This window comes from Hirundo rustica, chromosome 17 (assembly GCF_015227805.2).
Source record: "Hirundo rustica isolate bHirRus1 chromosome 17, bHirRus1.pri.v3, whole genome shotgun sequence".
Taxonomy (NCBI): domain Eukaryota; kingdom Metazoa; phylum Chordata; class Aves; order Passeriformes; family Hirundinidae; genus Hirundo; species Hirundo rustica.
In genome coordinates this window covers 11,295,853-11,320,899 of record NC_053466.1, presented here as the reverse complement: position 1 = coordinate 11,320,899, position 25,047 = coordinate 11,295,853, and the positions used below count along the sequence as shown (strand labels likewise).

Sequence of the window (25,047 nt, the reverse complement as noted above, 5' to 3'; positions counted from 1 at the left end):
AGCCTGTCCATTGTGCTGGAGGAGGACTTTTCCTATGGATGGGCGACCATCCTGTTATGCGGCTCTCAACTTCCTCCCGCATTGTGAGGCTCGAGTCGTGGAAAGAGTAAAGTTCTGAAACTGAGGATTGTGTTGGGAACTCCAAACACTTTCAATACAAGTTAACCAAACAAATACATCACGGTCAGACTATTAACATCCTGGTTTAGTTTGCTGAAGCCACTATTCTTTTGAAAAAATAATGTAATCAAGAGAACTCTGGACAGTTATCTTGTTAGTTCTTTTGGCTTCTGATAACATTTGGACCAAGTGAAAAAAAAAAAAGTCTGCAGCCACAGTGGAAAGCCAAGTTCAAAATGCAAGACAATGCCACCTTCACAAAACAAACTGTCCCTAAGAGGCTAAATGAGAGTGCATTCAAGGATCCAAAGAAAACCCCTCTGACAATTACCTAGAAAAAAAAATAAATCTCTGAAATCTGAGAAACGGTACTCTAACTGCATTTGGGAAACATGAATTTAAACATCAAGCTGATAAAAGTTTCAGCTCCAGTTTCAAAAGTGCGACCTGTGAAAGGCTGATTTCAAGTGCCTCACTGGGAGGGCAGCTGCCCCCTTAAGAGAAAGCTGCGGAGCAAAGCGCCAGAGGAGCTGCTGCTGCTGGAGCAGCACTGGGAGCACACGTTCCAAGGGGAGGGTACAGGACATGCCAGGGCACTCAGGCCATGCACTCAGGTGTGGAGCAGCCTGGCTCGTGCCACGGGCAGGCTCCAGCGCCTGGCAGCCACTGAACACGGCCTCAGGCAGCTCTGCAGGTACCTGGTAGCCCTCTGTTTTCTTCTGGCACCACTTCAGCAGGGCGTTCCTCTTGGAGCCTCCATATTCTCTTGCCAGGGCAGACAAGGGATCTTTCCTCTCTTCCCTAGGAACAAGGCCAGAAGAGCTTATAACGCAACAGAAGCAGGTATTTATATAGGCTTAAACAGAAGGACAAATTCTTGGCACGCTGAAAGGAGCAGGATACAGCACTTCTGACTGAAAAACAGAACACCCAGGAATACCTGAAAAAGATTTCTGAGTTAGTTTGGAGTAATTCTTTCATTAGCAAATCATCCTTCTTTTTCCTTTAAGCTTTTTTTACTAGATCTTTCCACCGCAATGATATTTCTTTCTAAGAGTTTGAAAAAATAAGCTCACCACATAATAAGTTCCAGCCTGAACCATTAAGCTAACTCAAGTGACTTTATTTCGTATTTAGAAAGAAAATAAACTGATGCTATCTCTTTTGCATCTTATGGCTGATTACAAATGTCACCTTGAAACAACAAGTTTGCATATGAGCAGCACAGTGTTATTAACAGAACATTTGCCTGAGACCTGGAGTTCTCAAAAAAGAAGGGGGAGATCTATGTAGGCTGATCTGCCATTTGATGTATTAGCACAATAAAAGCAGTCAATTAATTTCAATTCCAGTTTGTCAAGCTTTCTTAAGTAATTTTTTCCTTAAGAAAAGATTGGGGAAGAAAAGATCACCCTAACTATGTTTGGCATTTTTTCATGAGCTTTATATTACAAGCATCTCTTTACCAGGCTTCAGAAATTAATTCATAGATTAAAAAAAAATATTATAGAGGCTAATACTTCTTTAGTGGCTTGGTTACATGAATCAGTATTTCTCTAGATATTATAATAAACAGACTTTGACAGAGCAAATATTACACCATTACGGATATTAGTTATCACACATGAAGCATGCCAGCAGTTGTTCTTGTTTTTAATGATCTCCATTTGGAAAATTAAAAAAAGATAGCTATCAGTGAACTGCAAAGACTTCCCCATCTGCCATTTTTAAGGAGTCTATCAGATGTAAGCGAAGTTTTGACAGCATTCACAGAGATGATACCCTAAGTTACTCTTTTTGAATATCTCCCAAAAGACATAGGGATTGTATACATTCAAATCTCAAATCTTCAACTCTTTGTTCTTTACAGCCCATATGGTGACTGGAGAGAGGGGTGGAACGTGCAAACACATCATATCATCAGTGGATTCTCTGCTGCAGATTTACAGGTAGCAATTCTCCCAGCTCCTGCTAAGGGAAAAGAAAACACCCATGGAATGTGGATTTCTTCCTCTGTGTGTGCTATAAACAGAACACCAGAGACTATTCCATGGATCAGCATCTCTTGGTCAATGCATAAAAGAGAACTGGCCCAACAGACCAGGAAAGGGTTTAAGGCACTGATCTTAAATTGCTTGGCCAACATATGGATGGGCAGGATCTCAAAGTTACTTAGAGATAACAGTTGAAATATCCATGGAAATTTATGCCCAGCTGGACAGTGAACACAGAACAGTAACTGCTATCTTTGACACTGAGCCTTCCAACCTAACTGCTCGTCTTGATTTAACACAGCAAGGAAGTCAATAATTGTGTATTTAAAATATGAAATAAATTATCTCAATTGGTCACTGTACCTAAACTCCATGGGCACCACAGAGCCAGAATGATGCTTCATGAAATTCTGTACTTCAGTTCTTAAATCAGTACAAATATCAACAACTTACACTGGTGTATTTTTTCCTTTGGTGATTGAAACAAGTAACAATGGGATTGCATATTCGATCTATAATGAGGGTTATGCAACACTATGAGAACTGAAGAACAGAGACCTGGGGCAACAATAGAACTCAAATAAAAATATCCCTCTCTCTTTACGCTAAACATACTGTTTAGCCATGAGGGAGCTGTACAGCCTGTTCTCAAATTCCAGCAAGAGCACATGGTTTATATCAGGTTCTCACAGTTATGAAAACACTGCTGAAGAAAATAAATTAGCATTAAGTTGTATGGAGACAATGAGAAATGGCTTGACATACAAATCTTACATGTTCACATATTAGGTCAACTGCATTCCAAATCAAAGAGCTAGCGAAGTTTCAGCTAGAACAGGGAACAGTAAACTGCAATATTCGTTCTAGTGAACTAACCAACAACTGTTTGTCTTCCAAAAACTGTCAGAAAAAGGTAGGGGAAAGCAGAGCAATCTGATCACGTAACAAGCTGAACTCCAGCAGCGCCGCTCAGAGCGGCTCCAAAGGCCACAAAATCACCACACACCCACTGCTGCACAGCCCATTAAGTCTTTTGTAGCACTGAACATTGCAGGCAATGCTTGGGCAGCACAGTAATGATTTCCTAATTACAACTGGACAGTTTCACTCTGGAATGTCACATCATTTGCCCCAGAATGCAGACTGACACCAGTACAATCAATGTTACCTGTTCGAAGTTCATACACAGGTGCTTCAGGGTTTTTTTTAAACTCATTTCTGGATGTACTCAGTTTAAATTTAGGTGGTAACATACACATTAATTGCTGGCAGTAAAGTACCCACAGTTAAACTCAGTTTAATTTCTGCACAATAAAAGCAGGGCAACACTGAGGCCTGTCTCAGCTGATTTCAGGAAAATCACTTTCAAAAGCACCCACAGCTGCGAATACCTTAGAATTTTATACATATTGCAAGTGTCTGAACATTAAGGGTTTAAATACTCCTCCTGTACAAAAGCTTTGTCAGGAAGCTCTGTGAGAAATGGTCTTGACAGAGTTATTCAACCTTTGTCTGCCAATTCCCCAATCTCTGAAGCAGAGCTGAGGACATACTTCACTTGGATAACACGAGCATTAAATACTTTGAAGTCCTCTGACTGATAACACCACAGAGAGGAAAAGTTTTAAATTTACCACAGACTTATCTTTTGTCCCTCCTAATCAAAGGAGGTTGTCTGGCCATTTGTTGCTCAGACTTGCACTATGACTCCATCTGTGGGACGAAAAAACCCAGGCTCATTCGCTCACAGTTATTAAAAAGACTTGCCAGTGTCTGGGATTAAGGCCTGGGCATGCTGCTTTGTCTTCAGCTGGGATTACAGAAGTTAAGGTTTATCATGGTCTCCCTGGGCCCAAGCCAGTCTGCACAATCTGCTCCATGTGCTGCAAGCTCACTTCCTGAATTTGGCTTCGTGGTATTTTGAATTGCTATTATTATTTAGTGACATGACCTAGCTTGCTTTTCTAGTGGAGTATAAAGTTCTGGTATTAACTCATAAGCTTTAAAAAGCTTATGAGAAAGCCTTAACTTTTAGTCTAACTTTTAAAACAAATACTGAGCTGCAGGAAAACCTTTCTGAAGCTCTTACAGATTACTGAAGATCATTACTGTGCGGGGTCTGCAGTCTCAGCACCAATATTATGTACTAGAGGTCTGCAGACAGACAGCTGTGGAATTAACACAAATCAATGATTTTTACCTTATTCTGCTTCTGGTTGTAGGGGTGACTGATGCTGTAGGAGAAGATGAGAGGGACAGCTGTGGTGAGGTGGTGCCCATTGCCATGAGGGATGCTGGGGATGCTCCATCAGGTGCACTGATGTCCCGCTTGATTTCTTCACTACTTCTTCGAGACACTAAGGGGGGAATTGCCCATGCATTTATCATTTGCAAACATAAAAACTTTCAAACTTGCTCTCAGACAAGCATCAGTTCAGAAACCAAGCACAGAAACCTGTATCTAATAGTAGGTGTTAACATTCTTCTTGATATTTCTCGCTTTGTAAATATGAAGGATTTAGACTGCACTAGAAACATTTATGATCAAGCCTGTATTTTGAAGCAAAATTTGATGGAGGTATCTTAATGGAATATCACTACTTCCATTTGAAGGACTTAATGAATGAGAAGGAAATTGAACATCAAAGCATTTATTTTCCTCTAGTCCATATAGTTACATTGCAAAGCTTCAAGTAGTTAAGGAAAAAGAAAACCAAATCAGTTTAGAGATGACAGCTGTTTATTTCCATTTAATTTTAATGAAGAATTGGCATGTATGTGATGCTCTGGACATTAATTAAATATCATCAATAATAATATCAAACATTGACCTGAGACCAGTCAGCCACATTCCACAGAGCTTGCTTCATTTTATCAAAGGAAATGATTTTTCTTTCAAATGAAAGCACAAGCATTGTACTCCATAAAACCAAATTTGGAATAGTTACATGTTTTCTACATGGAAGAGTTTCCAGTTAGAAGTATGAGGTTTGCCTTTATACTTAAATAGTCACCACTGTTCATGTTTGTACAAATCAAAGATTCAACTCTCTACATAAATCAGGGACTTATTTGCTAATGACCTGGGGGCAAGTACTTTGATTTATAAATACCAGACACAAGATGTTTAGGTTCTTAGGACAAACAAAAACTATCTAAAATTTGTAAGCATTTACTCAAATATAGGGGTTTTTTTTAAAAATATATTGATCTAAAATCAATTCTGCCTAGATTATACAAAGTATCATTTTCACAGTGTCATACTATTTGTGCTATAATTCATAAAGATTTGGTTTTAGAAGCCCCTGCTGACACTGAGACATCAGTATATACAGCTTGATATTAAACTAATGCTCTGCATAAACTTGTATCTCCAAGTCTGGGTTTTTTTAAATGCGAAGTTAACATCAAATGTCCAGCAACTACCATCAGCAATACTGAAGAATATCTGTGCCTTATGCCAGTCACAAAGTAGACCTGTAAGCACGTGGCTGAAATGAGAGCTCCTGATTTTCCTGATCACCTAAAAACCGCGGCGTTACCTGAAATAGATTTGGCACTTTCCATGGCAGGGACTCTCGGCAGAGACGCCGGCCGGCTGGTGGAGGATGTTCTCAACAAATGCTCTGGTCAAAGAAAAAGGAGGGAAGTCATCATTACTGGAGATTCCAGTCAAATGTAAGACATTCAGGGCTGTGTCATGAATACTGCCCACCAGTGCCCGAGTTTGGCTGTTTCAGGGAGAGCAATTGATTTTCTCTGCGAGACAGAGAAGCTCTAAAATTGCCCCTTGCCAGTGAAGTGCACTAGGAACAAACCACGAGCACCTTCATCCTTTTGCCCTAAAGCCTCTTGCTAATCCACTTGCCCTGGTCATAAAAAAAAAATCCTTAAACCAAAAGGCTGAGAAAGGAACCCTCATTCAGCACATGGCCAAAAATATTCAATATGTCTTTCACAGTGTTAATGGTAAAGCAAATTGCTTTGTCCCTCAGGGGATCTGGGTTTTTTCCCCTCCTCTCTGGATTGTTGGATTGACCTTTTTTTGGGCTTCGGGGGTTTTTTTTAATTTTATCATTAAATAAAACTACACACTTTTTCCTTTCTTCCTCCATGCAGCAGAGTCTAAAAGGTGCCTTTACATATTAGATTGCAAGACTAGTTCTGCCCAACGCCAATGAGTTCAATAAAACTACAACAAAATTAATTTTCTATAGCAAAATATCAAAGCTATTTCCTTTTATGAAATATTCCTTCAGTAAAAACTGCAAACAAAAGGTTTACATACTCCTACGTAGAAACATTTAGAAGACAGTCATTTGAATATAAAAACCTCAGGGAAATAAGAATTAAGAAAAGTGAAACCCCATTTATTAGTTGAAAATGTGACATAAATATACATTGCTGGAGCTATATATTAAAAATATATTTGTATGGCTGTAAACAGGATTTCTGTCTGGCACCCTCACTACTGGAACACAGTCCTAGTCTTGCTGCTGCATTCACTGATTTGAAAAAAACCACAAAAGCCATGTAAAACATACCACTCTTTTTGTGTTTAAGTTTATGTCTACCCCTGAACTCTGTAACAATTAAAGAATCCTGTATTATCTTCTTGGAAAGGCATTTCAATATTCCTAAAAATATCAAAGTTTCTAAAATTAAAACTGCAGCTGCATTGTACAAAGAGCCTCAATATGGATTCAACAAAAGCAAGAAGGAAATCTGGCACATACAGACTATTATGAAGTGCTACAGAAAAAAAAAAAAACCCAACCCTTTAGAAAACATCAGACCTCAGGAATACCAAATTGAGAGGAAATATTCAGCCTGGAGTCATATGGGGATTATCTTGAGAAACATCTACACACAAAAAGCCCCTAAAGCAGGCATAAATCAGAGAGCTACACCCAACACATGATAGCCATTCATTCTCACAGGAAGAGCACATTGTGAACAGTGTTTTGAGAGACAAAACAAAGTTCACAGAACAGGGGAATATTGGGAAATAGATAAATCAACACTCGATTCCATTCAATTTTTCATCTGGCTCCTGAAGGTTCAATACTTAATAAGTTTATTTTATTATTTGCACGTAATACAACGCCAACCATCATCCTTGTGTTGTTCTAGGAGTTAAAAAACCTGCAACCACATAAACACTGCAACCCCAGAAGTGGGGTTTTTAATATCTGAGACAGCTGCAAGATATATGTCCCTGAAATTATCTTATCTTGATTTTTACAAGTGATCTTAGTTTATGCACACACTAAAACTTGCCAGAATTACACCAAGTTATCAGCAGGCAATTGTGGTTCTGTTGGAAATTCAAAGAAGCATCTTTATGTTATACCACCACATGTGATGAAACACAAGTAAAAAGAATTTAAACATGAGATAGTCCATGATTCTTTTAAGATACTTTGATAATAAAAGGTATGTAACATGATAATGCTTTGGACACTAAATAATATTTTACAAAACTATCAATAGCAGTGCTAAAACCAAAGTTTAAATGAACTCGAATCAGTACCTTGAACAGGAATTTCTGCATAGCTTGGTCTTTTGTCTGTCAGCGTAGCAAGGGGTTTTGAAGCTGAGATTGGCCCACTTATGGAATGCCTCTGAAATGGGAAAATATTTGTGTCAGACATAACTGGAAGATAAAAAAATAAATACAGAATTGCAGAATCGGCTTTAGAAATTGAGATATGACATTATTACTAATTTTAAAGAACTACAAAAATAAAGGAACCTTTAAAATTTTTCCTTCTTTACTTCAAAAACCTTTACTTTAGCCAACCTGACTATGCCTTGATCCTGTAACATTTACTTTTTTAAACTGAGACCTGTTCCTCAGACCAAAGTTAAAAACTAAGGCTGTGAATGCTCTTGCAGTTCTTGTATTAATTCTCACCCTCATTTATATTTTGTTTGAACAAACCTGTTCTAGCTAAACTTGATGTGTTTATTTAAATCAACAGAATCCCCTATATAAAGTCAGGGGTTTAGTGCATGACTTGTGTTATTAACATAAGCATTTACAGCTTTGTGCCTCTTCCTGGAAAGCTGGGAGAATGGATACAGTGACCCAAAGTACTCTTTGCTAAGAAAAACACTACTGAAAAACTGGGGTTTATTCAGAATGTCAAGAGCTTTTGTTCCCACATATTTAACTGAGATGCTCTGGGAACAAATGGAGAGACACATTTTATTATTTGCCAAAGATGTAATAAAACGCAAATATGATTTTTTTTTTTTTCCTCTCCTTCTCAGGTCACTTTTTTTTTTTTTCTCCTCTAAGAAGCTGTGAACTGAGCATTTTGTTTTCAAGTTTTATATAAACATTTAGCAATATATGGCTTTTAGCAAGCACATGATCACAGCTGTGTTAAGACTTGTACACACAATTCAGTAAGCACTGAATAGGACTAAAATAAGCATTTTAGTCTTACACAGTAAACTGTACAAAGCAGTAATTACCCGTATAGTTACTGAAACAGATTCAGTTGCTAGAGACTCATGGAGGATCACCCACAATGATTTCAAATTAATCATTTCAAAGAGCCTATTGCAAATTACAGCTCATTCTTTATTCACCCTGTCCTTTCTATTAGATTCCAATATTTAATCATAATCAGTCCAGTAATGTGTTTATCCTGAAAACTCTTCCAGGTTTCCATCTGGCCCAAGGTTAAATGAGTCTTATCTTCATAAAACACTAAAGGTCAGGTGTTTCTCATGCCAAATTATGTGGGCAAGACAGACAAATCCATAATTGTGATTCAAACAAGTTAACAGAAAATACTTTACAGCATCCCATAGCCCAGGCAGGATTACAGGGCTACTTATTCATCAGTGAGAGTCAAACTAGAGTCATGCTTTTGTGCTAGAAATCAAATGGAGAGAACAACTGCCAACATACAGCATGAAAAATTTCATCACTTCATATATCCAGTGTCCTGCACACACACGACAAAGATGATACCTTTAAATGTGCAGGTGAAAGCGACTGCGAGCCATACACGAAATGCCCACAACAGCTTCCCCTAGGAGCTGGTATTTCCCACTTACATCACCTACCTAAAAAACCACCAAACATTTCTTAACTAAATGACAAGAACTATACCAAAGTGAGCCATTTCATTGCACCTCCCCACCCCAGGAAACAGCTAAAATAGATAATGAAGCTAAAATAAAAAGATTCAATTTTGGTTTACTTTGGGACTGGCACTACAGAAATGGGGCATGATAACTTGCTGCATATTGGTCTTTTTGCAATAAATCAAACTGGTTGTGTCTTTGCTCCTGTTGGCACTGCAGACAGGGCTCCCTTGCGCTGTTTAGTTCCTCATTCTGTATCTCACAGCAGTAACACAGTGAGTGATGCACTGCAAACCAGAGGAACGTGGACCAACTGATGTTTATCCGTTTTCACCTGCCTTCATCTATGTAGCAGTGCATAGGGGTCTGGGAGATGCTTTAAATTTGAAACAGAACTATGGCAGGATGAACTAATCGCTTCAACTCCAAATATTTGGCTTCTGACTCATCATCTTTGTGTCTGCTGTCAGTTACGGGAGGAAACATGACCATCACCACTAGCCAGGTACCTCTTCCTGATCACTTTGTACTTCATGCCAGTGCATCTACACGTGGCAATTGCAGAACACAGTTTTTCACACACTGACTAGTTCAGATATAGGAAGTCTTTGACACTAAACTGCTTGGACCCTGGAAGTTTATACACGCAGAGTAAACCAGGACATCCAATGCTAACCTGTAACTCTGAAACCATGTCTGTTTGAGAAAGTCCTCCAGCTACAAAACAGAAGAAGAAAGTACGCAGGGAAAGCAGCAGATACACTCCCTTGTCCTTATATTCCTCCCTAGGCATCTGCTTTGGTCACTCCCAGTGGCATAACAGACCAGCTAAGCTTTGGGCTAACCCACTGGGGCTGTTTTCACATTCTGAAGAGCATTCTCTTCATACCTCTCTTCCTAAATTGTTCTGCAGTACTAAGAGCCATAGTAAAACACAGCTATGTTCCACTGCAGGCTTGGACCTGAAGCCAGAAAGGGTTTTGTTTGTTTGTTTTGAGTTGCAAAATATATCCAAGAATCTGTCTCATTATACATACATACACAGCTGTAAAGAAAAACAAACCAAGCAAACAAAAACTCTTCAAGACTGAGGAAATTCATGACACAGTCCAAAGACAAAGCACATGATCGATGCATCTGTACTTGGACAATGTTTTTTTGCAACCAATCCATCTTATGAAAGTATCAACACTGTGCCAGTTTCTCAGTAGGTCCCATGTAAATATTTCCTCTGTGACAGCATTTAAAAGCAACCAAGATTAATGATAATAAACACTGCAACACCCATATAGAGATCCACCTTTCCTCAAAGACCTTAAACCATAGATGACTTCTATAAAGTGGGAGCCAGTAGGTCACCTCACACTGTGATTACTTATTAAAATCTTGCTTTTTAATTGCAAGACAGCACAAACAAAAAATGTTTTAAAAAGGTTACATAGAACACCACAGTAGAAAATGAGGCAGCAATATGAAAATAAAGAAAACTCAACCCCCTTCTCTCTTGAGCAGAAAATATTCACAAAGCTGAGGTCATGAAACCCAATTGCCTTCTGGATAATTACAAGCACTTTGAAGAAAACCACCTATCTTCAGAAAGACAATAGAAGCTGTTTTCATTTACACACCCTCCCCTTTGTTTTTCAGGCAATGTTTCCCACTAATGAGTATCCAGCTGTTAATGACTTGGGTCTATAACAGAAGTTGAATTCAAAATTCAAGTAATTCTGGCAGATCAAGAACATCAAACAAGAGCTGTAAACCTGAGCAGCTTTGCAGTATTCTAAGAGATTACTTTGGTTCTTGGTTAATTTACAGGTAAATAAAGTGAGATAAGCCTTAGGCTTCACCAGAAAGTCTTCTGTCTGCCAAAGGTCTGGTTGAGCCCTTTGGAACATGAGATTAAGTCTGCCTCCTCCTACAAGAGTGCAGAAATAAACAGAAATATAAAGACAGATCAATAGGAACAAAGCATCTGTCAGCGAACTCGTCACATTTGACTAATTTAGAAAACTGCTGTCAAGAGTGACTGAACCACAAGAAGTAGCAGAAGCTCTCCCAAAAAACCATTTAATTCTTTCTCTTTGCTTTAAGGCTATCTATTTGTTTCATGAAATTCACTCTTAAATGAATAAAAGCTGCACTAGTCTGAGAACAGGAGGTCAGTCTGTTCCAGGTATTGTTCCTTGAGGACCAAAAGCTAATATGGCTATAGAGTCCTCAGTTCAGGCAGAGAGAATGTATTACCAAATCATTGCACTGATCTAAAATCAATTTTGGAACTTTTGGATAGCAATAGCTTCAAGGCAACAGCAGAATTACGGATATTAAAGGAGTAAAGCAAAGTACATTCTTTGATTTTTCTTTATGAATCTGGTGCCATCTGCTTTGCCCTTAAACTTGTTGGCTTCTGCCAAAATCTCACGTCACACAGCGAGATAATCAAACCAGCAAAGATGCACCACGCTGAACATCAGAGTCCTGACAATGCCAGCTCAGTGCACCCAGGCTGCTGCAGCAGCTGAGCAAAAGGACAAAGCTTCAGAGGGGACAGCACAAAACACACAGCACCATCACCCACTGGCCAAACTCTGTCAGTGCAAAATGAACAAAGATCAGAAATCTGCAACTATTTCAATCCTCCCTTGTCAGGCCTGCGTTGAAAGACACATTTACACTGATTGCTGACAGATTCTGCACAGACCTTAGTCCTCTGCCAAAGGGGATTACTGCTGTTTCCCCGCCAGGCACAGGACTAAGAACTGACAAACAGCAACTCTAAAACTAAGGAATGCAAATAAAGTCCTCCTCTCATGCTTTTTAATAGCACAGGAATAGCAATGGTTGCAAATATTTAACAAGAACTTCCAAATTTCCAATGTGCTTCTCAGTGAAAGACTTGTTAGACTGAACAGTTTAGTAATTACTTACGTAAGGCAGCATTTTCTCATTATTTCCCCAGCAAGTCAGCCAATATTTGTATGTCACCACTGCAGTCTCACACAATCTTCTTTACAGAGAAGGATTAAGTGCAGTCATAAAACACCCACCTGCATAGGGGATACAGCAGCAGCTGGGGGGGTTTTCATGGGACTTGGGCTCAGGGGAGTGCGAGGAATCGTGGCAGCAGCAGGGCTTGGAACTAGGAGGAACATGGAAAGGAAGGCATGGTGAGCATGACGCCGTTGTGCAGCACAACAGGAGACTGCTAAAGCCACCCCTCACCTAGTACTTTACATTACTAGTTTTACCAGATCACACTCTCAGAATTTCAATTAGCAATTGACTGAAAAGTCATTTGAAAGTATGCCTACACATTTACTCCCCTGCAATTACCTTCATTTGCTGTCTTTCTATCATCCGTGGTAAAAGCCTGAGTTTGCTGGGGGTGGACAAGGCTAAGGTGCAGGATACTATTACCTTGGCAGATGTAAATCATGCCATTACTAATTCTCTGATCTTCAGACAATTAAAGACATAGCAGCAGGCTCCTAGCTCTGCCAGTAAGACAAGAAAGATAAACTGTATCACCTGTTTCTCCTTTCTAGTTTCTAATCAAAGTCCGCGAGGACTAGATTATTATATACCTTAAATTTGGGGATTAAACAAGTAATATTTTTTAGAAATGTATGAAAACAGAAAAATTCTAAATTGGTGAAGCAGTGATTTGATGGTTTAACAACATGATTAGATATGAATGCTGAGGCAGAGGCAGATACTAGCTTGAAATAAAAGATTCCAAAGAAGGGAGAGGGGATTTATCATTTAACTAAACTACCTGGCAAGAAAGCACCTTCCTCCAGTAACACTAAAAAACCTTCTAAATTAACACTAGAAAAGTAAAAAAATGTAAATAACTATGAACAAAACGAGCAAGCATGGAAATAGAAGCATTTACAGAACGGTTAAATAACAGTGATGGTTCTGTATCTTAAATTTCCTGGTTCTAAGCAGTGAAATGCAGCTTTGCTGTGCACAGTACTGAACTGTCTCTGCTAACTTAGTCTGCTTCCGAACAAGCCTTTTGACATGAGTCTTACAGTGACTTTACTGGACATGAAAGTCAAAACCCAAAGACCTGGCAAGGGAAACATTTTAATCCATACAAGATGTCATACGCAGCTAAAGGTGAAACCCAAGTGTTTCTAATTTCAGAATAATTACTTGGACTCCTTATTCTGGTCACCTAGAGAGAAGAACACCACTTCTTCCCACAATCAGAATCATATTGAAGTCTATTGTCTCAAGATTGAGACTCTTTTAATTTTAGAAAATATCTCCTACATCTTTCAACAGGTGATACTGGCTGGATCTTTTAACTGTCATCAGAGGTCTGAGTATAAGATATAAGTTATTAAAAGCAATAAACTCAGCTCTAGCTATTACATGGCTTTGAAAATGCTTAATTTGGTACCTTAAGTTCACATTTTAATAATCAGGCTGAAATCAGCTGTGCTCCCAGCTATAATTATGTGTGTCATATGTGTTTATGTATTTCTAATATACAGGAGCACTGAATCAAAGCATCCAGCATATGAGTCACTGGCAATGCGACAGCAAAGAGAAAAATAAAGACAAGACAAAAAAAGGATGCTTGCACTTAACTGCAGTGAACAATCTGTTCTGCAATGCAGTTTGGGTTGGTTTGCTTCAGCCATCACGTGCAGGTCACGACAGGATAATGCAGTTTGCCTCTGTGTGAGCTGAGCCATCAGAGATGACCACATAACACGAGCAGAGGAGCAGCCTGGTAGCTGCTGCTCTGGCTGCTGGGACTCACCTTGGGAGGAGGCACTGTCAAAGGACTTGATGAGCGTTTTCACAGTGGGAGTTGGCTCTGAGGAGGTGGAGGATCTGCGACTCAGGCCCATGCCTTGTCTCAGAGCTGCCAAATCTCTCTCTACTGCGTTCATGTAATTGTACACTCGACCACGTTCTTCTTCCTGCCTGAAGTCAATGTGCTGCTCATTTAGGGCATTTAAAAAACATTGTAACAGGCAAAGTCTTAAAAAAATTAACACAAATTGAAGCTGAATTAAAATCTATGGTCCAAATGGGCCATTACATTAACCTAGTTTTCTTTGCACTGTAATTCAGAAATAGGTTATCAACCCAAATTATCACTGTAAGTTCTTACTACCTGTCAGCAACAGAGCTCAGCATCTGGTAAAAAGTCTATCAAAACAGTATTTGATATAAGGCTTAATTTCTGCTCCTATCTCACACTCACACACGGATGGAGAAAATTGAGACTTAAGGTTCATCACTCCACATGAAAATAATCATCTCAGAGGGGAGAATTTTCCACCTGAATAAATGGAAAACAATTTAATACTAAGGAGGTAAGAATATATTTCTGGTATACATCTTTAGGCAGCATCAGCTTTTCCCAATTTCACAGTCTGTGCTATCTTCTACCCTACCAGACGCTGGGCTAAATGTAATGTAAATCTTACCAAACTCCCATCCATGCAGAAAACAACTGTTTTATACACACATATCACAAGCATCGTTACTGTAAGCTATACACATATCTAGAGACAATGTAGTCAGGATTCAAATGGTGCTGTCCAAGATGTTCCTATTTGAGCTCTTTAATACTTCTGAAAGACATATAACTCAGTTTCTAAATATCTGGAGCATGTAATTCAAGCCAAAATACATCACAATTTTGATTACTTTTGTTTTTATATAGAAAGCACCACTAATTATCAGTGGAGAGAAAATAGTGTAAGTTATATGCAGAACTAGATGAAGGTTTCTTCTCAGGTAAAAACCCAGCTGTGTTTTTAACCACACCAAAAGCCTTGGCTGCTAATAAGAAATATTAATGACAGTACACAAAAGCCAACACTGCTTGTTTTTCACACTGTGGGAAGTTAAATCATTTTTAGCTTTTAAACTGGAAAAATCCTGTACTTCAACCTGGCTTTGTAAAACCCAGGTTGGATTAAGAACACAGTATAAAGAAACAAATATTGCTGTTGTAAGTGTACCTATTTTGACCGCTGAAAGCAGCATAAAGCAGCTTGCTGAAATACGGATCCTCACAGTGAGAGGATTTACAAACTTCTGGAGCCTCAATAATTAAGAAAGTGGATTTCCAAAACTGCACCTCCCCTGCAAAAGAGACCATATATCCCTGTTGTCATTGGCATACTTGCGTGACTTTATCTCCTCCAGCTCCTTAGTGAGCTTCTCATTTTTCTCCTGCGCTTCGTGCAATCTGCGCTTCAGGTCCCCGATCTCTTCCTGGGCCTCGGACTTGATGTCGTTGGCGATGACCACTGCAGTCTGCAGGTCTGCCTGGAACTGACGCCATTCTGCTGACTCCTCCTGGAAGCATGAATTTGGAAGTTAAAAATAAAAGTTATCCTTATTATTCATAGTTTTCCTACGCTGTTAAAGGAAATGATTTACAGGAACGACAGAGGCGCTCGTCCAGTGTTAGGCACAACCTAACTCACAAGTTGAACTGAAGAGGTTTTGCTGGAAATAACTAGACATGGGAAGTTATGAATTTCTTTGTTGGAGACAAACAAAATGTTCAAAGTGGAGGAGAAAAATATTTCATATTAAACTCCACATCAAAATACACAGAAACATTTTCTCCTCAGGTCAGCATCATATCTTTGCAACACTGAGAAATTTTTAGCCTTGTTTAGGGTCTGTAGGTTAGTAAATATATTCCCATGATGCCTTGTCTTTCAGAAATTATTTTATTGGCATTGTATCTAATATTATCTTTTCACAATTTTCATATGCTGGTCTTAGGACATTCTAAGCTTACAATTTACTGACTTTTTCATTTGTTACCTACCCGGAGTCTCCTGTGAAGATTCTTGATCTCCCTTTCCATGTCATGCTTCTGATCCTGAAGTTTTTTAACTGTATCTGGGGAAGAAAAAGTTAAATTCCCTGTAAGATCTTAGTCAGGGATATATTTATTTAAAAATGAGTAACTGAAAAGACCTGCAAATGTTTCTGAAGACTTACTCAGAAAAGACATTTTTCTAACCGAAGACATCTGACGAAACATAGTATGAAAGGAATAATTTGCCAGAGGGTGTTAATAGGTACACACTTCTCTGTGACTGGTAAGGGGAGCAGCATAAACTCAATTCTTACACAAATCCCAAATCACAATATTAAAACGACAAAGCAGTAAGAAAGAGCAAGTAAACAAGGTAAGCAATTAAACATGAAAGGAACCTAAAGACATCGATGTCCAGAGGGTTTTCCCTCCTCAGACATAAACTGCAGCCACACGAAGCCTTCTGATTCACAGTTTAATTCCTGCCACAAAGCAGCTGACATAACACTCACAGCCGTGCCTTCCAGAGGGATAAAACTGAACTCATGTCCCCAAGAATCTGACATTCTTCTCTATCAAGCTACTATTTGAGGTCAAAGCAAACTATATTTACAGCAAAAGGCCAAGCAGTCTGTGAGCTCGTGTTATGAGAGAGATGTTCCCCTAAATCTGTCAGCAGTGACACAAAAGGGTTCCCAGCCCGATCACCGGCAGCTCCTGTGTGGCGTCTGACAGACTGGCTACTGCAATTATTATTCATTCGTGACTATATTCAATACACAAGGACAATGTAATTGATTCCTCCCTTCTTAAAACTAATCAACTAATGAAGAAGAACACAGCATAAATTCCTAATCTGTGTCACTTCACTGATCCTTGGATTCTAGGATGTTTTATTTCTATAGCATTCGTGTGACTGTAAAAACTGTAAAAATTATGGAGAAGCTGACTAAATGCATTTTGTTGTCCAGGTTCATTATCCCAACACCTATTTTTCCTGCATATTGCAATGCTCTTTCCACATGACTGAAGGTGCCTAACACATTTAGGCTGTTCAATACACAAAGCCCTCCTAAAAAAGCTCCAAGTACAGGGACTCTTTAAGTCACAGTTAATTTCTTTACAAGAACCATATAAACCTCAGCTGGCCTGAAAACATGATAACCTTTCAAACTTGGAAAAGTTGGAAGATTAAAAATAGACAGATAGTTCTGTATTTATCTCCTCCTTGCAAGACTGCCCATTTTAAGTTGCACCCAGCTGATCTTTAAGCTTTGAAGATAAGCCTACAGGGTGGGCCACTCAAATCTCATGCTACTACGATACTTAAGCAAAGCCCTCCAATTTTTAGCTTGTCTCTTTATACATAACTTGTTTGAGCTAAATTCAGAATTAAGAGGCCAGCTTTAGGCCAAAGTTATAAAACTTGCTCCCCCTACCTTTTCTTTTAAATACATTTTGGAACAAGTCGACGTTCATTTTCACTTTTAAAACAGTTCAAAGAAAAAATGTTTTTAAAAACAAAATTTGCAGTACTACTAAAAGCAAGCTAGCTAAAAATAACCACAGACCAGAAACCATAAACGCACTCACAGTTAAAGCTTGTGCAGTGCCATTGTTTTGAGCTCCTCTGAGTTATGAAACGCACCATTAAATTTTAGTTTATTTATGCTTTGAAGTAAAACACAATGGTCTGAATATTCTGCAGGTACCATAAATAATACAGAGCAGTTTACAGCAGTTGTTGGAAACAGTGCTCTCTCTCCTCCCCAATCAAGGGGATTAAAGACACCCCCCACCAACTTGCAACTGAATTTGAAATGCAGTGAGAAATTATGTCTAATATAAGTGATTTCACCTCCTCCACCAACTACAGCCAGAAAATTCAAGTAGTCAAAATAGGTAGAGGCTGCCATGTAGCATCTTTCCTTTCTGCACCCTTGCAAACTGCACACTCCTCTCTAACACACACAAACCCTTTCCACCTCCACCTGTGCCTGAATTTTCAGTACAGTAGGACAGGTACTTCTACCAGTATCCAGTCTCCTTCTTTTAAGGATCATAGACAACAAAGACGACTGAGATAAAAGAAAAAGTGGCTCCATGTTAGGGTAAATGAAAAACAAGGAGACTCTGCTGATGAATGAATGGGATAATCAGAAAAGGCAAATCAGCCAGCTCGTGTTCTACTGCAGGATCCAATTACATCTCCATTTCACAAAATTATATTGATTTAAGCCACAGTTTGACAAGGCCTTGCCTCTACGTAAGAGGCAGATAAAAAATAAGATTATGGGACATGCAGACTACAAATGGTAAAGAAAACCTTTACAACTAGGGCTGCGAGGAAGAGATTTGTAAGGCTACCAAAGAAAAGGTATCACAATGTTCTGCATCTGCAATTTTTACTAATTATAACTACCAGTTAAAATTTATCACTAGGAAATAAAAATCAGTATCAACATTCAATTGTTTAATTTCAGTAGTTTCTGGGAAAAATAAGGGAAAATATACTACCACTATTCAGACACGTGCAGAAGTTTCAGAAAAATGTCATGGCAATTCCTGGGATGGGACACTGAATCAAGCAATTCTGACACAGGCATGTCTTATACTGGGAGAGCATTTTGATTCTTTGGCACAGAAATGGCTTTTCCAGCACAATCACAAATACAGAGTAGTATAAGAACTACAGCTTCTTTCTGTAAGGAAGAGGTACTGGGTACAAATACCAGAGCTCAGGCAATTTTTAGATCAGTCTTGCTTTTGAGCTCATCATGTCAGATAATATGTCTATACAGGAAGAAAAGTGACTTTTTAAGGATCCATCATTAGCCAAAAAAAAAAGGTACTAAAAGCATAAATAATAAAAAAGTACAAAAAATGAACATCCTTTTGACTTTTCCAACACTTTGTTAGAAAAGGCCTAATATGGTAATGTAAACATTTCATTTCATAACTGCTGTCAAGATCCTTTTCAAACGAGATGCAGCAGAATTAAAACTAACACTGTCAGATCCATAAAAGAATTATTCACTGAACATTAAATATATCCACCTTCTAGCTCACCTACCCTTGTCCTAAAAATTTACTGCCTTACATAGTTACAGACTAGGAGAACCTATGTGCACCTGTGCTAAGAGAACAAGCAATGATGATTTTTATGCTTCAGAAAAAAACCTCGGAGAAGTGGTAAGCTAACCTACAAATAGATATTTTCTGCACATCAGGAGTCCAACTTTTCTGGAAAAAAAATCTCCCCACAAACTCTTCTTAACTGTTTGGGAGAAACAAAGGTTTCTCTTTCCCCCTTAAGCTACTGCAGATGACTAACGTGACAGCTGGGCCACCTGACTGCTGCAAGTTTTTGGGAGTCAGAAGCGAAACCCAGAGGGAACACGCCATCTAGTGCAGTGTCAGCCTTCTCCACTGTCCCTCCCTCCCCACTGCCACTTTCAGCTCAGCACAGCAGGGAGCGTTTAAACATACAGATTATTTTAATATTTCTCAGACTTTTCATGTACAATGGAATCATAGAGTATCCTCAGTTGGGAGGGATCTGTCAGGATCATCGAGGCCAAATCCTGGCCCTGCACAAGTTCACCCCAAAAATCCCACCCTGTGCCTGAGAGCACTGTCCAAACACTCCTTGAGCTCTGGCAGCCTTGTGGCTGTGACCACTGTCCTTGGGGAGCCTGTTCCAGCGCCCAACCAGCCTCTGGGTGAAGAACCTTTTCCTGGTATCCAACCTAAACCTCCCCTGACTTAGCTCCAGCCATTTCCTCCTGCCACCAGTCACAGAGAGCAGGGGTTGAAGACCACAATGAGGTCCCCCCTCAGTCCCCTCCAGGCTGAACAAACCAAATGCCCTCAGCTGCTCCTCCACATTAGGTTTCCCCTCCAGACCCTTTAAGCACTATGCTTAAAACTCCTCATGCCAGCAGTAACGAGCTCAGCTGCAGTGACTGCAGTTCTCACCACATCTGGATGGATGTCAGGAACATACTGTGTTTTTTATCAATGCAATTTGCATCCTGCTGCACACATCAAAGATGCCTGTTTCTGCAGGCAGACATATTAACAGCTAAAATGTGACAGTTCAATACCCAGATTACTGTGAAAAATGTTCCATTGTAGGTTCCCTGTGCCTCGTTTTGGCGTTTGGAAAGCCCACAGTGAAGCATGCCCTAAGTACCAGTGCTTGGAGAGTTTCCCATTCTTACATTACGATTTGTGTTGATTACTCATTAAATTGAATGAACGCTCACCACCTCATCTATGAAGCATCTTTCTCCTAAGTGCAAAGCCTGTCTTTAGTATAATCTTTAAGTTATAATTTTCCATTTTGTGTTTAGAATTCTATCTTTTAAATGTTGTATGTACCACCTCAAAGTCCCAGGTTTTTGACAATGTTCTATGCTGTCACTACTTAAGAGACTACCACAAAAAAAACTCCTGTAAGAGGTTTAACTATGAACCCACAATCAACAGCGTTTTCAAGCCGTCAGAAAAAATACACTTTTAAAAGTTTATACAATTCTTCGGGTGCCATCCTTTCTAACTGCCACTAGATGCCACTCTCCTTCCAGCATATAACTAAAACAACTGCCTGCTTGTCCCCGAAGGATCACGTCAGGACACTGCCTGGTCCAGATGAAATTTCCAAACTATTTCAAGACCAATGAATAACAAAGACTGTTGCAATTTTTGTTGAGAATTTCTCCCCGGCAGAGATTTGTCTGCCTGAATTTTTACCAGTCGAAATTAAATATCTGACAGCTGGTTTGTAGCCACAAAGCAGAAGCTTCTAAAAATCAGAGCTGCCCTGTAATCAGGTATTGCTAGGCAGATTCCTAAATATCTACTTGACTACAGTGCTGTTCCCTGCGTGTGTGTATTTCAGTTAATGGACAAAACAAACCAAGTAGAAAACTATCCAATCTTTTTGAGTCTTTGCTCCAAAATGTCTGTCTTTTAGCACAGAAAGGGAAAAAAAATCAGAATAAAAACTCAAAACTATTTTGTAAAGAGAAGCAGTGATTGCCTTTCAAGATAAATAAAGAAGGGGAAATAGAAGGGGAGTAGTAGGGAAATAACACTCACAGCCATGTCTGAAGATATTGGGCTTGAATAAACCACTTAGCTTGCTTAAGACACTAACTTTTCTTGATAGCAGACCAATTTAAAACTCTTCCTATGAATATTTCCCTTGTTGTTAGAAGGAATCATGCTTTGGTTTTTCTGTTGTCTTGTTTCATCTTCGAATAACATGGAAGACTAACAGATATTTGAATTCTCTAAGTAGCACTGTGCAAATACAGCTTGCCAGGGTAGAGTTGCCTGTGTTCTTATTTAGATGGAGACTAATTGCAGAATTCCAGCCCGTGGTAGGAATGTCTGAGCAGGTCTCCAAGATCAGAGAGGGAACTGAGGCACAGAGAGCTAGACAGGTACACAGTAAACATGTTTCCTACTACATGTTTTTCTACTTTGAAGAACAACTTGAAAACAGTAGTAGTAGATTTCATATTTGTTCTCTAGTCACAGGTTTTTATTCCCACACCAAATACTAAGTGGGTCTGGAAAAGCTAAGCCAACTCGATTTTTTCCTTCCCCTAGTGTATAAGGATTCCGCAAAAGCTAGTCTGACTTGAATTCAGACATACAAAAGACAAGTGGAAATATTTTCAATATTACAGTGTTCTACTTGAGTTTCTCTTAAATTATCCTTTCTCTCAAGAGAAATGCATAATACTTACTCTCCAAATCAGATATGATAAGATTGTCATGAAGCTTCACAGCACGGTGCTGCTCTACTTCATCCTCCAGCTCGAAGATGGTTTCTTTCATGTCACTCCTCTCAGTCTCTTTTTCATCTAGCTCTGTCCGAAGCTTTTCTAGAGTCACATTGAGATCCTCAATTTGTTTCTTGGCTTCTTCTTGGAACACTCGATATTCATCTTCAACCTAATGAAGAATATATCTTAGTTGCATATTAAACATTCTTCTAGTTTTCTAACTACTACACTTACAATCTATTTCTGCAACCAGAAAAATAACAGGAGAAATGTAAGCCTTTGTTCTAGTGCAACTCTTTTCCTGGGCCAAAGTTAAACTTTTTTTAATTCCCAGGCTGGATACATGAGCATTTCCAGCTACCCTAAGAGCAGTGCCCTGCATACAAGTGAAGCAACACCACCATTGTATCAAGCCTGAGGTTTCATGAGCAGCTGATCCAATTTAACATCCAGCTGCTGTGGAAAAGGGACAGGGTGGGGAAAAACTCTTCGCCCTTCCTTTCTCTCGTCTAAAGAAAAAAAGCCTGGTCTCTTGTGCATCAATTTTAGTGCTTGCTGGACCTGTGTGATGAGTGATTTCCTCAAGCAAGGGTCACATTTGTGTGTGAGGTGAATTGAAGCGATTCTCAGAGGAGTCTGTCAAACTATTAAGTTGGAAAAAAAAAAAGCAAAACAGAGGAGGGAAGAAGTGGACTTGGTTGACTTCTCCCTTTCAGGAGCAGAGTAAGAGGCTTTTTTATCCTGCCTCATAAAATTGTAACATAAGAACATTAACCCAACAGCAGAAACGGGGTGTCAGAAAAATAAGAGAAATTAGGCTGTGGCTTAGGGTGGGCAACGCTGGCAGGCACCAAGTTTAATAGACAAAATGCCCTGCTTTTATGTCATCTGTTTCAGTGGGTTTTATTTTAATAGCACGCTCCAACTTCAGTTATTAAAATTTTTTTAGTATATTTTTTCACCCAAATTAAGGTTGATTCTAACAGGCTCATGATCATGACTAACATGTTGTTTTGCAGCTAATATATAGTTCCCACATTAAATTTGGCATAAATTGTCTCTTCAGAAAGATATACCTTTAAATGCATATGTAAAGTTAATAAATAAATTGTGTGGATCTTACTTTTATATTAAATTATGGTAAATACTTTTACTAGACATAGCTACTGCATAAATTAGAAATATTTGGATCAAAACAGAACTGGAAATAAACATCTTGATCCAAAACCTAATCAGCACATAGAGTCTTCCAGAAGGTGTACCATTTAAGTACACAATAAAATATTGTACTAAATTAGTACAATATCAAGTATTTTTTAAGTTTGGCCATTGAAATAAGTTGTGGAGTTTAAATATTTTTTAAAAGTAACAAAAAAGTCACCTTGCAGCTCAATGTATCCATATAATATTTTCAAATGCTGACATCATTTTCATTGCGTAAGTCAAGAGAAAGCAATCAATCCTAACACTACTGCAATCCAACTAACCCCATAATTAATCTTTTACTCCTGAAAGAACTACAGAGGCCAATAGGTCATTGTGTACATGGGATGTTAGAATGCAATGGCATTTTAAGCACTACCTTAGCAATGGCATCTTGCAGTCGATTGGCGTCGTTGCGGGTGTGTGCCAGCTCTTCCTGCAGACCACTGGCCAAGGTCTCTGCTTTCTCCTTATCCAGCCTGACGCTCTCCAGCAGGTCTTGTATATCTGATTTATCTCCAGAGTTGTGTATAGAATACAACTCGGCCACTCGCTGCTTTTCGTGCTCTAGCTGAGCTTTCAGCCTGTTCATCTCAATCTGGTCACTGGCTACTGTGGCCTTGTACTCCTCTAAGGTAGATGCCAGAGCCGTTTTGCTTTTCTGCTCTGACTCAATAATCCGTTCCATGTGGTGATTCCTTTCTTTTAATGCCCCTATCATTTCTTGGGCCTCCTTGTTGTCTTGTTCTGCCATCTTCAAAGTGTTGCTCAAGTGCTGCTGAACCCCCAGCAGCTGCTCCCGCTCAAAGCGAGCGTTCTCTGCCAGCTCCATGTAACGCTGCTCCAGCTCCATGTAGCGCCCGCTCTTCATGTCCTCATCAATTACATAGGAGATATGGTGTTCATCCAAAAGGGACCGGAAATACTCGATCTGACGGCTGAAGTGTTCCAGCTTGTCACTTTGCTGGCACAAAGACTCCATCAGGATTACCTTTTCCTCTCCAAGCCTTTCATTCTCGCTGTTCAGCTCTTGGGTTATTTGTTGCAGATCTGCAAGCTCTTGAAGCGTGGCTTGGAGCTCTTCAGCTGTACTGTGTTGATTCTCTTCCATCTGATGGATGCGTTCTGTCAAGCAAGCTACGGATACCTCACTTGCATTGCCACTGCTTCCCTTCCTAGACCTTTCTATACTTGGTACTCCTTCAGATTCCGAAGACGATGGAGCATCTAAGGCATCATCGCTTGATGTCAGTGGCTGGTAAACTTCACTGCACTCGCTGTCCAAATTATCCATGGAATTACTGTGTTGGTTGTCCATGAGAGTGTTTTCATCCTGACTTAACAAGTCTTCCATCGATCCAGGAGCAGAACCTTCCACTGAAGATGTCAGAGTGCCCCCACCATCGCTGTGGCTGCCAGCTGTAATCTCTGGACTCAAAGACTGATAGCCAAAGAGCTTTTCAGAGTTGTCCAGCCTTTGTTCCAAAGAAAAGCCCAAAGCATTCAGTCTGTCTTTTAACATTCGATTCTCATTCTTCAGCTGGTTGAGCTCTTCTCGGATGGCAGTGTTTTGTTCCTGTAACTGGAGCAGTGTAGACTCTACATCAGTTGGCTGATGGACAACAATGGCTTCTTTCTCTTCAGACTTTTCATCCCCCTCAAGATGATCTTCGTTGAGTCCCAGCTGAGCACGCATGTCCCTTAATTCATTTCTCAGATGCAAGATTTCCACATCTTTAGTTTTTGCTAATGTCAGAAGATCATTCACCTTCGCTTCCAGTGCAGCTTTGTCACTGATCTGATTGTCTGACTTGGACTTGCTCATGCGGATATCGGATTCGGGATTGGTGCGGCTGCGGGAGCGCTTTGCCAGCACCGCGTCGCTGGGGCCCTGTCCCGCCAGAGGCAGCTTCTTGCTCTGGCTCAAACGAGAACGATCCCGGATCCTCTCTCTGGAAGAGCTTGACTCTTTATTTCCAGATGAAGTGCTACGTTTAGCTGTGGAGCTTGTACC

At 39.6% G+C, this 25,047-nt stretch overlaps 1 protein-coding gene across 3 annotated transcripts in view; it reads right to left on the bottom strand.

Annotated features, from left to right (window-relative positions):
* SPECC1L (sperm antigen with calponin homology and coiled-coil domains 1 like) overlaps window positions 1–25,047 on the bottom strand; it is a 63,299-nt gene that overhangs the window by 17,623 nt on the left and 20,629 nt on the right. For all 3 annotated transcript variants that reach the window (XM_040080675.2, XM_040080676.2, XM_040080677.2), the window contains exons 4-13: window positions 23,413–25,046; window positions 21,792–21,999; window positions 16,039–16,112; window positions 15,379–15,554; window positions 13,999–14,165; window positions 12,269–12,360; window positions 7,648–7,738; window positions 5,657–5,740; window positions 4,315–4,471; window positions 819–921 (exon numbers count right to left, since the gene is read on the bottom strand). In XM_040080675.2, coding sequence (XP_039936609.1) covers window positions 819–921; window positions 4,315–4,471; window positions 5,657–5,740; window positions 7,648–7,738; window positions 12,269–12,360; window positions 13,999–14,165; window positions 15,379–15,554; window positions 16,039–16,112; window positions 21,792–21,999; window positions 23,413–25,046 — 2,786 coding nt within the window. The remainder of the gene's footprint in view (window positions 1–818; window positions 922–4,314; window positions 4,472–5,656; window positions 5,741–7,647; window positions 7,739–12,268; window positions 12,361–13,998; window positions 14,166–15,378; window positions 15,555–16,038; window positions 16,113–21,791; window positions 22,000–23,412; window position 25,047) is intronic.